The 13,099-nt window shown below is 34.8% G+C and overlaps 1 protein-coding gene across 24 annotated transcripts in view; it reads left to right on the top strand.

The window, feature by feature from the left end:
- The window catches only part of LOC120418446 (heterogeneous nuclear ribonucleoprotein L), a 354,926-nt gene extending 345,355 nt beyond the window's left edge, over positions 1-9,571 (top strand). For all 24 annotated transcript variants that reach the window (XM_039580857.2, XM_039580859.2, XM_039580858.2 and 21 more), the window contains 4 exons: positions 4,878-5,005; positions 5,077-5,227; positions 5,294-5,498; positions 8,471-9,571. In XM_039580857.2, coding sequence (XP_039436791.1) covers positions 4,878-5,005; positions 5,077-5,227; positions 5,294-5,498; positions 8,471-8,703 — 717 coding nt within the window. In that variant the 3' untranslated portion in view covers positions 8,704-9,571. The remainder of the gene's footprint in view (positions 1-4,877; positions 5,006-5,076; positions 5,228-5,293; positions 5,499-8,470) is intronic.
- The last annotated feature ends 3,528 nt before the right edge of the window (positions 9,572-13,099 follow it).

The following is a 13,099-nucleotide window of genomic DNA, read 5'->3' as shown; positions in this document are numbered from 1 at the left end:
GTTGTGTTCTTGTGTCATATTGGTTGCATGAATTGTGATTTGATCAATTCTGACATGCAATTTGTTAGGTTTGTGGCAAAATTGCTATCTTTTCCTACATTGAAAAGATGTCTTCAAAATTTAACATCTTTTCCAAAAAAATTAAAAAAAATCGATTGAGTTAATTTTTGACATAATGGCGTTTGCGACAATTGTGCACACCAAGGACGACTTTAGTGACCGACATTCGTTTGAGTAACTGCGGCGGTGGTTCTGGTGAATGCACTGATGGGGTATGGCGCGCGTTTGGCATGTCACGTGGTCCTCGTGTGACGTTTTGCGTGATGAATTCGTGAAATATTGCCTTCTTGGCAGTTGAGCGACGACCGTTCAATCACCGTGTGTGCGGTGGTGCCTGCCCACGTCACGCATGATTTTGTGCGATGTTCGCTCCCAAAGTGTTCGATTGTGGTGTGTGCGATTTGCCTTTTGCGGCGGGGTTTATGATGTGGTCGCCGAAATGGGCTGTTCCATTCATAGAGCACCATGGTAGGGGAAATGTGCCAAGTTTGAGCATGTCAAAATCTGAATGAATTTTCATCACACTTGAAATTTTTAGAAATTTGTAGGGCAAAAATCTTTTCTAAAAGAAACGTAATAATCACTACAATCAAAATAAAAATATGGTTCAGATGAAAATTGGTCATTGCTGGAAATTGGTGATTTTCCCCTACATATTTAGTAAGATCGTCATAGCTGATGTACCTTTCGCAGTGCATGTTAAGGGTACAGGAAGGAATAATTGATGGTGCAAGTGATGGACATTAATTGATTGTGGTTACGAGCGTTTGATTGGGCGGACATGACGCCAGCTGTCGATATTATTCGATAGATTAAGGCTTGATGGAAGGTTGTTACGGAAAGTGTTTAACAAAACATTTTTCATTAAAACAAATATTATTTCTTATTTCCAGTAAATTTGATCGGTTATTAAATTCAGTAACAACACTCCTGGCGAACTTCACTGTCAGTTCTTCACGTTTTCGCTCCCAAAACGTGCCTGATTACGAAAACCTTTCACTTCTCAAACTCCCGCAAAAAAATACACGCTATCACGCCCACAAGTTGCCACAAAACCATAAAGCCACACGTTTTCCGGAAAAACCGGATTGATATTGCAAAATAATGTTCTGCTTCCCTTGTCTCCATCTCCCCTTCTTTCTCCCCGGTGGAACATCAAATATCCCCTTCCGACGACGAGGCCTGCATCCTTCAGCTGCTGCTGCTGCTACTGCAACTGGGCTGGCTTTTTTCAGGCTCTACTTTCGGCCCGAAGTAAACGAAATATATATTGAATTTATCGCCGCGCGTGACTTTAACATTTATTAGTTATGGAATTCGGATTTCTTCTCATTCGCGCCGAAGGACGGCGAAAAGAAAAATCAAGGAAAAATGTTTGCGTGGGAGTTTTGCGAGGTCTTGGTTTCCTAAAAGTGTGATTATAGCTTGCTAATTTGAGAAAAATGTAAAAAAAATAATTTAGCATTTTTTCCAACAAGAGCAGTTCTTTAAAAAAATAATTAAGGAGATATTAGACTATGACAAACAAACAAACAAACATACTCGCACTTTTTCGTGTTTGACAGTTTTCCAAACTCGCAAACAAAGCAATATGTATGCAGGCAGAAGTTTCTACATACAAATAAAGCAGTCAAACTGCCAAACTGTCAAAAAGTGCGAGTTTGTTTGTTTGTTTGTCATAGTCTAAAACCTCCTTTAGGATTTCGAGAAAGAGATTTCTCATTAATTCAAACTGGTGCTGCACCAAGGAAAAATGTTTGCGTGGGAGTTACTGCAGCAGTTCTTCATTATTTTTGTTGAGTTTTAGTTTTTTTTAGCAAGCAGTTTTTGAGTTTTGAAAAAAAAAATTCATTTTTAATTTTTAAATTTTTTAAAGCCTTCACAACCTAACCCTGCCTTTCGAAAATCACTTTTCAACCAATTTTTTATCTTTAAAAAGCATTGGAAAGAAGAATTCTTTAAATTTAAGAAAATTTTAGAATTGGAAGTTTGACTTGTTTTATATTACTTTGCCAATGTTTTTAAAAATGTTATTTTTTTGGGGTCAACTATGGCTGTGTTTTTTTCTCACATTTCCTATATGTTAAGTAAAAATAAGTATGCAAACTATGCCTCTACGCATTTTTTTACAATTAAAATGTTGATGGTGCCATTCTATAGCAGAAAATGTGAAAAACAAGTAAAAAATTAAAAAAGTGACTGTCATAACATGAAAAAATTAGATAGGCAAAATGTAATGATAGGAGGTGGTTGAAGAGGCCAAATACTATCAAAAACAAAAATAAACTTAACAAGATAAATAAAAATTAAAATACAGTCATCCCTCATATTCGGAACAGTTTACATATCGGCCAATGTTCAAAAAATCATAGCAAATCGATAATTGAACCTTATGATTCGCTTTTACCTTCATTTGAAAGCTTTTCTTGCGATCTTTCGAATGCTGTATCGAACAATTGAAAATTTTAACTTTTACATCAAGTTTTTGAAGAAATGCTTTGATCCTTGAAATCCACAAATTCGGAACACTTTTTTCTTACGGATGTAAACAAACTTTGGAGCTTCCCAGGAGTACATATTTGTAACAAAATAATGACTTCACACACTGCAACCAGTGAAACTAAAGCTTAATGATGTTTTATCTATGGCCTGATAACTTTTTTTTGTGAAAATATCAGTTAAATTCAGGTGTTCCACAATTGTGGGAGGCACAATAACATCCCACAATCATGAAACAGACAATTTGGAGGCAGTGATTTGCTGCTCAGGATAAAATAGTCTTGAAATGAAGTTTTATGTTCAAAAAGTACTACTTTTACTAGTGAAATAGCAAGAGAATGTCCAAATAAAGGTCCTAAAAGTAGAAGGGTCGAGAGAAAAGCTACATTTGGCAAGCTTTTGACAAATTATCACAAAAGTGTTCCAAATTTGTGGGTGCTCCGAATATGTGGGATGACTGTACTAAACATAAAACAAGAGAAGTGAAGTTTTTTTAGAACAAATGTTGCTTAAAATGACCGACCTCCCTAAATACGAGAAAAATAAAAAAAAATCAAAAAAAAAATGGGGAGGAGAGGGTTAAAGTTTATTAGTATTAGTTTATTTTAAAAAAAAGATTATGCTTATGATATTTTGAGTTTAACTATTTGTACAAACCTGAACAGCTCTTGAGAAAAACTTCTTTTTTAATATTTTATCGTTTTAGATTTTTAGGGGGTGGTTGACAAAAACTTTTAAAAATATTTGTACAGGACTGAATGAAGAAATATTATGTATCGTAGGTCCTCTCGTCAAAGTAGTAGAATGCATTATACAGTCCAGACTTGATTATCTGAAGTTCGATTATCCGAAAGTTTGTATAGGACTTCGGATAATCAAATCATGACCAAAATAAAAAAATCATATTTTTTTTATTTTCTTACTTTTAACATCAAATTCGAGTTCTGCAACTCAATTTTGATTAAATTTAAATAGTCAATTGTCTATTGAATTACAAATAGCATTTTTCCAATATTTCATCATTGCCATTTTGGCCGCCATCTTGGATTAAAAAAATCAAAATCACTTAAGGTGAAGCCGTTGATCATTTTCGAAGGAATTGATCATCACTATAAAATATTCTGTATTAAATTCAATTTTACGAATTTCAGCACCAAAAGGAATCAGCATGTGCCGGTTGTTGCCTTCTTGAAGCCACTGAAAGAATTTTTGATCTTAATCAAATGTGCTTCAAAAATTCAATGACTATTGACGTCCTAGTTGGCAATCATTGATTAATGACGATTTCCTTATCTTTACAAGGAATGGGATAATCGTTACCAAATGGAATCAGCATGTGTAGGGCACTTATCTAAACAACTTGTTGAAGGAATTTTGTCAAAATATTAAAAGCGACGCAAAATTTATATCTTTGAACGAAAAATCATCACAATGATGGAAGTCTTCACGTTAAGCGTAGTTTATGGGTTATTCTTAAGCTCAAAAATCAAAAATATGACATATTTGTTTCGTGATTCGATTATCCGTAGTTTCGATTATCCGAAATGAAATTTTGCCGAGGCCTTCGGATAGTTATTCGAGTAAATGTAAAAAAAATCGGTGAAACGGGAAGGCCTGCCTCGAGTTTTTAGAAGTAATTTCGAGAAAAATGATGTCCGGATTCCGGTTGATTTTTTTCTTTTATTTATTTTCAAATCAATTTTAATTAAATAATTATGAACATTAAAGCAGCGTCCATTATAGAAGTGGAAAAAGTGTTTTTTTCAGTAAATATTAAAGCCGAGAAAAAATCTTAATTTACTCACAAACATTAGAAAAAAAGTCCTTCAAAATCAAGCCTCTTTCTTCGTTGAATATGGTTAAAATCCAGAACAAGCGCACGAATAATGGCGTGCGAACGAAAAAATTATGAAGCTACCGAAGCAAAGTTTCCCTCCCGGCACCCAGCCATTGAATCAAGAGGAAATTTTTATGACTCTGCTCGGTCTCTCTCTCCCTCCCTCCGGGAGAGACATTCTGGCACCACGGGAAAATGTATTTTGTGCAACTCGCAATTTTACCGCTAAGGCGAGGCAAACTTTCCCAGACTGGCCCTGTGCGGTGCGCTGATTGCCACGTCGTGGCCGGCCGGCGGCGGCTGTGAAACTTGTTGCAAATAGTGCAAAAGCGAGAAAAACTTCCGATTCCGGGAAAAAGTCGAAACTAGCTTGAAAGTTTCGTCTTCCTCTCCGTTCGGTTTTGGAATGGCGGGGGGAATTTTCATTTAAAAGCGAGATTAAGATTGTAATATTTCTGTTTTGCTTTCTGTTTACTTCCAGATAAAGTTCCTGAAGACCAAAGAAGGCACCGCCATGGTCCAGATGGGAGATGCCATCGCCGTGGAACGCAGCATCCAGCACTTGAACAACATTCCAATCGGCAACGATGGCAGCAAAATTCAGATCGCGTAAGTTTTTTTCCACTTTGACAATTTATGGTAATGACTCCGAATTAAACTCTTTCATCCTTTTTCGGCAGATTTTCCAAGCAGAACTACTTGTCCGAGTCCACCAACCCGTACACCCTGCCGGACAATTCGATCAGCTTCAAGGACTACAGCGCCTCCAAGAACAACCGCTTCCTGTCGCTGACCCAGGCCAGCAAAAATCGCATCCAGCCACCGAGCAAGGTTCGTCGCTTGCTAAATCCCACCCCCGTTCAAATCTCTTATGCTTTCATCTCCCCCTTCCTTTAGATCCTCCACTTCTTCAACACCCCGCCCGGCATGTCCGAGGACCAGCTGCTGCAGGCGTTCACCAGCAAGGACTGCCACCCGGCCCAGGTGCGGATGTTCCCGCTCAAGTCGGAACGCTCCTCGTCCGGCCTCGTCGAGTTCCCCAGCGTGTCGCTCGCGGTGGCCGCCATCATGAAGTGCAACCACAGCGCGATCGACCACAAAGGTAAGGGCGCAGCAGCTCGGCTCGCGGGGACTTTGGCTAAAAAGCCATACTGCATTTGAGTACATTTTTTTTTGTTGCGTTAGAGTTTAGGATTTGCCAAATATGGTACCTGAGACGTACCTACATTTTTAAAAACTAACGATTTATGGAAAAAATGAATGCATTGTCAAACAAAATTTCAAAAACCAATTTTAGTTGCAAAATTGAAGTTGCAATCGAAAATTACTTATTTTTTAAATAAAAAGCACAATTTTCAAGGTAAAGGTGTTTTAAAGTTCTTTTTTTTTTTCAAAAAAAAAAGTTATTTTTTGCAAGTTGAAAATACTTTATGAGGTTATCGGGATATCTCCGAAGGAACAGCATCACTGCATAGAGCAATTCCAGCCCAAAACAGGAATTCTTTAGGTACTTTTTTCTCGACCCTCTCCGATTTCAATGAAACTTTGTAGACATGTTATCCTACGCTTATATAAGCCATTTTTGTGTATATGGAGCCAGTTTCACTCGATAATGACATTTGAGAAGGGCGTGAGTGTTTTAAATATTTTTGCATTTCGTAATTTAAATATCGCTGTATCTCGAAGCCGTTGCATCGTATCAAAAAGTGGTCGAATACAAACTTGTAGGAAATTTGACGGGCTTTCCGAAAAAAATACACTGGAAGTGTTTGTGAAAATAGCCTAAGATGTTACAAAAAGACTCACGAAAAATGCAGGATGGAGCAACTTTCCTAAAAAAATACAAAAATCATTTACTGAAAACGTTTTTTTGAAAAGTGCTCTAAACGTCAAAATTTTCAAAACCCGAATACGGGAATCGATTTTACTTAAAAGTCTCCATATTGACCATTGCTCTAAGTCCAATCGTTGTGAAGTTACAGCGGTTTAAAAAATAAAAATGTTGAAAAAATACGTTTTTTAATGGTTTTTGGCAATTTACATATGACAGATTTGATTTTTCAGTGTCGAAAATATTTTTACCGAAGAGCTCGTCCAATTTCCCGTAAGATTGTCTTTGACCACTGATTTATGTTATTGATGATTAAATCGGAGAGGGTCTAGTAAAAACTACCGAAAAAAATCCTGTTTTGGGCTGAAATTGCTCTATATTATAGGCTTAGTGATTTTTTACGCTCAAAAATTGCAAATTTCACGGGGCCCTAATTTCAAAACATCAAATTTCACGGAAATTTCGCGGAAAGTGAAAAATGTTAAAATAACCGTGAAAATCTTATTTAAAAAATTACAAAAACTTTTTTGCTTCATTTTGTATTATTTTTAAATTAGCTTTTAAATAATCAAATATCGTTAAAATTAAACAAAACTTTGCAAAAATCTGAAATGTTCATTAAAGGTGATTTTATTGATCAAAAATACTAATCATTTAGTCTTGAATGAACCAAGCTAGAAATTTCAAATTTCATTTGAAATTATGTTTTCAAAATTTACAATTGTTATTACAGCGAATGAAAATATTACAAAATTTAGTTTGGAAAACTGATAAACTATTATTGATATTCTAATTAACAATCTATTTTCTCAATATTTTTCTCCACCCTGATGGAATTCATTTTTTTCATTCTATTCTTATTACTTGCACCTCCGGTCAATGGTACATTGACTTAAGGAAAGATAGTTTCTAATGAATGTTATCAGCCTTGCGATAATTTGATGATTCCGAAAATATATTTTTTTATTTTGACTGATTTATGTTAGCATCATTTAAGTATTTGTAGCATTCAGCTCTCAGTAAAAGATGTTACAATTTTATGTTAATGTATGTTTTGCTAACAATTCTTCAAATGGTTTTTCAATTGAAAACTAATAAAATTTACTTAAAAAGTCTTCAATGATATGTTGCAACCAAGGGTTGGCTCATTCGGCTCTTGCTTGTATTTCAAATTTATTTACTTACTTTTAAGAAGGTTTGGAAAATTTTCTACAAATTTGCTCCAAAACGATATCATTGTTAACCAATATTTGCTAAGATAAAAATGTTAAAAAATGTTTTGTTCATTTGTTAAATCAAATTCAAATACTCAGCTTCGAGTAAAATATTTTCTAAATAATTGTCTAAAGTTTATTTTGGCAGTTTCATTTTAAAAACTTATATTTCATGCCATTCTATATTGATGAAATGGCCTACTTATCATACAAAATAACAGTGCTGAAAAGTTCATGATAGCACTAATTGTAGTGCTGAATAATTCAACTTTTCAACACTTGTTTCGATAGGTAATACTTTTCGACATTGTTATGATTTTTAGAGTTGACAAAACATACAAACGCCAAACTAAACCGAGTAAATAAACTCCAGCCTAATTTTCCGAATCTTGAAACAAGAAATATAGTTGTACCACTGTTAAAAAATCTAAAATATCAATTAAATATGAAAAAATCCTGAAGCCTGTGGCTTTTTTCAATCTGTGGTCCCAAAATTCAAAATTTGAAAAAAGTTTGAAAGTGGCATATTCTCTTTTGTTTACAATACATTGTACAACTTTTTTCAATAGAAATTTAAATTTTTAGCAATAATTATCAACATTTGATTTCTGCTCCCTTTTTTTGGGGATATTTCGAAAATGTTGATAATATGGGCTTGTGGAGTGTAGTGTTCCAAATTTGTGTATTCCATGGGTCAATGTTTTTCTTCGAAGTTTTCATTGTAAACGTCAACATTTACAGTTGGTCAACGTATGAATTGAATGATATTTCAAATTAATATAATGACACAATGATTTTTAAAACAATAAATTCATTGGATGACGGTTTTATGAGTTCAGATAACTGCTTAATCTTTTGTTATAATGCGGCTCCATCGAAAATTCACGATCAATAGCAACGTTATTATCAATGGCTGATCGACATGTTTGTCACTTATGTAAATCGTTGAGACGTGGCAATACAGCGCAGTCACGAGGTTTTCGACACCTTTAATCATAAAATCAATCTTTTATTTCTCCACCCATCCAGGCACAAAGTTCCCGTTCATCATGAAGCTGTGCTTCTCCTCGTCCAAGACGATGAACGGCGCGTGGAACAACGAGAACATCGAGAACATCAACACGATCCCGGTCGTAAGCGGGGGCGTCCCGATGGCTTCCTCCTCCGTGTCCGCCGTCTCGGTCCAACAGCAGCAGCAGCAACAGCAGCAGGTGCAGTCCATTGGGGTCGTACAGGTGAAGCAGGATGACGAACCGATGTAAATTCTTCGTCCACAATCGCGCTTTCAATTTTTGGCGTAACGGTGTGCGTGTGTCTGTGATTAGCCAGAGTCCAAAAACAGCGAGCGTAATCGGCACCACCACCACCACAGAGAAAGAAAAGGGGAAGCGGGGGGTGGAGAGCCCCTTTCTTCTTCAAACCCCACCATCAGAAGCAGATTCGATAACCGTTTAATGATGATCATCACCTAAATCTTACTTTAATCAGCAAACAAAAAAAAAGAGGTTCATTAACGTCCGACTCAACACAATATCGATATCGCGTAAAATTTGTACAGATTTTTTGGCCGGAAGATGCAAAACAAACAAACAAACAACATTAGTCACCGTAGAAATTTTGAGATTTGCATTTCCCTTTATTCTCGTAAAACTTTTGATTTTCCTTCATAATTACAAAACAATTCAGCTTCCTTTAAAGCGCTAGAAGAAGAAGCAGTTACAGAAGAAGTAAAACAAAAAACACAAGCAGTGAAGAACATTGAAAAAGACATTATTTATTGCTTAGGATATAAGGAAACTCTAACACACACTCGTAGAAGTTTAGGAAAACACACACACTCTTTCTTTCTTTTCATACATTTTCAATTGTTGTTTGAGTTTAGTAAAGCGCGCGCGCGCGATTGAGCGAGAGTCTTTAACTTTGTTTTCACTTCTTTTAATTGGACAGCGCGCGCAGATTTGTGTAGATAACGTGAGAATAAGAGAAGCAGCTTAAAACAATTGGAAAATCGCAAAAATAAGAAGAAAACTGAATTTGTTGAACTATTTTAAATAAATTGAAAGCAAACATCGTAGTGAAATTAGTTTCAAATTGTATATTAAAGCAAGTGTAAGCGAGCGGAGCAGAAAACAGAAGAAAAATGGAGAAAAATTGAAATTGAAAAACCTTTAGGTTTAGCAGAAACTAAGTTAGTTAATGGAAACGAAGCAAACAAACAAAAAAAAAACTTGTATAGAATCGTTTTTATTTTTAATTATCTTTACTTCCCAAAAAGAAAAAAACAAACAATCATCACCGTTGAAATGACAAACACGAGACACACTCTTACACACATACATAAACATAAACATGATTACACACTCACAAGTGTATAGTAAATATTAGAAGAAATGAGGAAAAAATACAATTAACACTTCCACACTACCAACCACCACAATTACATGCATGAGAAACATGAATCGATGAAACAATTTCATCCCATCGGAGAAGAGAAAAATACAACAACAACAAAAACATTAAACAACACACCACCACCACCTACACTATTGTTTCTTTCGTTTCTAACGCTATAGGTTGTCCCCTTAGTTAGTTGTTTTGTTGTTGAAAATGAAACGAAAACGGCTATAAAAGATAAAAGTTTAAAAACAAACGTCAAGTAGGCAAGCTCTTTCAAATTTAATCAACATGAAAAAGAAAAACAAACATAAATTAAATTGTAATACTACTTAGTTGGTAAAGTTTAGCTCATTTTTTGTAAATTTTTTATACAAAGTAACGTTAGCGAACGCGAGAGAGAGAGCGAGAGAAAAAGAAAAAACCAGAGAGTGAGAGCGAAAAGTTAGGCGAAATGACAAAGAGAAAAAAAATAAGTCTAGTTTTGTTTATGTTATAGAGTTTTTTTCTAAACCTTACTTTCCCTCTCTCAATCAAACATTTAATGCTTTTTCTAAAGTAAGAGACCGATCTTCCACCTTGAGCGCGTGAGAAAAAAAAAAAACAAATCGCGCGTAATTGTTTTTAGTTGTTTACTAGTTAAGTTTTTTTTCTTGCTTTCAGTTTTTTTTTGTTTTTTATTTACAATTACACACAGATTTAATCTAGCTTTAGTTGTTCGAGGCGCGCGAGATTTTTCACAATCAACGTTTTGCGAGAGCGAGCAAACAAGCAAGCAAAAGCCAAAAAGAAGCAAATGAACACGATGCAGCGAAAACAGAAAGAAAAAAAGTAAGTGAGAGTCGAGAAATAAAGAGTAACGAAGCCGTTTTAAGGATGTCAAACTGAACTGTCGACGACGTTGTGAAAATGATTGTGAAAGCTGTGTCCGCCCTTTTTTTTCTCTCCCCCACCAAGGTTCTTCCCGTTTCGGTTCAAGTTTTCTGGTTTAAATTGGGTTGCGTTTTGGCGGGAAGTTAGTTTCTTGATTTTTTTCTATTCCAAATTTTGGTTAATAATTGTATGACAATTTTCCTTTAAAAAATACTCAAGATAGTTTCTTTTTAACTTGGAGAATACTATCAAATGAAAAAATGTGAAGCTTTTTTTACAAATTGTTGAAAATTTTAATAATTTTTCCAAATTTTAAAAATTTAACATTCGCCGACGTGCCGTCCAAGCTAGGATGCTAACTTGTGGACTTGATTTGTGTGTTGATTTGTAATAGCTGTTTCAAGCAAGAGCAACATTATTTTTTTTCAACAAATTTTCCAAAATTCGTCAACGTGTCTTCCAAGCCACGATGCTGGGAAGTGTTACTAAATATTGACGTGACACAAAAGTTAGCACGCAATAAATGCAAGCTTGAGTAATTTTTTATTCCTTCATCCTCAAAACCGAGAATACTCATAATAAATGTTGGGGTTCATTCATACAAAATTTGAGATACAAAAATTTTTTTGGAAAAAAATCTCTAAAACTCGTTCAGGTTCAGTTTTGACAAAATCAAAGTGAAAACTATTCGTTATTGAACTATTTCCACGCATCGAACGAGGCAATCGTAAGCTAAATTTCAATTGCATTTTCAGAATCCGTCGACGTGCCACTCAAGCAGCGATGTTATAGTGAGCATTGCAAACTTTTTTGAATAAAAATGTTTAAATAAATTTTTGCTCAATTGTCGACGTGCTTTCCAAGCTAGGATGCTATTGAGTGATATTTTTTGACTTTTGTTTTTTTTAGGAACACTTTGAAAATCATACACGCTCATCAAACATAATCTAACTCTGAGTATTTTTTTTTAATTGTAGCATTTATGACTGAATGAAATTCATTCAACATTTTGGTAAATTTTACAAGATCTTTGAGGGAATTGAAAATTTACTGATCTCATTTCAGAAAAGGGTCAGCTTTTGGTAAAACTAGAGTGAAAATAACTTAAAAATATAATATCCAACGAAGCCATCTACAGCTAAATTTTTATTGCATATAAGAAATTCGTCGACGACGTGCCACCCAAGCAATGAAGTTGATAAAACCAAAATGAAAATTCATTAGGAAAGTTTACTATTTATTCAGATTTATTTATGAAAAGAGTAAAACAATGCAAACCAATATTGATAATTTTAACCAAATTTTTAAAAAATATATCGATGTGCCACCCAAGCTTAAGTGCTATGAAATGGTGCTTCCTGTAGCGTGAAATTTTCACTAAAGACTCTGCATATTATACGAGCTCCTCAAAACTAACGCAGTTTTAAGTTATTTTAATTTATATTTAGTAAAAACGTTCGTATCTTGATTGAGTTTTGGGTATAATTTACTTTAAAATTTCTGTGAATTTAACGAGAATGTCAAATGACAAAAAACCGTAAAAAAAATCATGGATAGGACCGAATTTACAAATTGGAAATTAAAAAAATCCTCAGCTATTCAAAATTTTGAATGTAAGTGAATCGATTGAAACATTCGGCTTATGGACAAATGCTTGTTCAGAATTCGTCAACGTGCCATCCAAGCTAAGATGATACGAAGGAAACTTGTGCTCTATTTATCATGTCTAAGAAAAGCAAAAGAAACGATTTTTGGCTCTATTAATATACTTTCGAAAATTGGCGACGTACCACCCAAGCAAGGAAGGTTTGATAAGATGGACCTATTCTTTTTGATTTATATCAACTGACAGTGTCAAACTATTTGACTCAACTTAAGTCACTCAAAATCGAATTTGACATTTGCAAGCTGTGCTTGAAGTGAATGTTTCGAAAATCTTCGACGTGCCTCCCGAGCTTCAATGATATGAAAAGAACCGTTCATATAAAAATTTGCCAAAAAGAGATAAAATCAAGCTGATCTTCGCGGAAAATGCAACCCAACCCCGTTTGATTTCGTTTTGTTTGGAGTTTTTCGTTCGTTCGTTTCGATCTTTCTGTGCCCTTATTTTTCTTCGTTTAGAAGCAACATATCCCACTCACAACACTCACGGCGATTCCGTGCCTCAAAGCATGGAATCGTCCCCAAACATACACTAACTAATTTAGTCTACAAAAGAAATTCAAGAAAGAATAAGTCAAACGGAGCAAACAACGCTAAATCTTTAGCATAATTACCAAGCAGAGAGAAGATGATGCATATACATATATTTACAATTTGTCAGATTGAACAAAAGGAAAAAAAAAATCTTAAAATAATTGTATAAAGAACAGAAAAAAATAATCAATAATG

This window comes from Culex pipiens, chromosome 2 (assembly GCF_016801865.2).
Source record: "Culex pipiens pallens isolate TS chromosome 2, TS_CPP_V2, whole genome shotgun sequence".
In the NCBI taxonomy this organism is placed as follows: Eukaryota; Metazoa; Arthropoda; class Insecta; order Diptera; family Culicidae; genus Culex; species Culex pipiens.
Note: the sequence above shows the minus strand (reverse complement) of the source record. Positions and strands in the feature narration are given on the sequence as shown.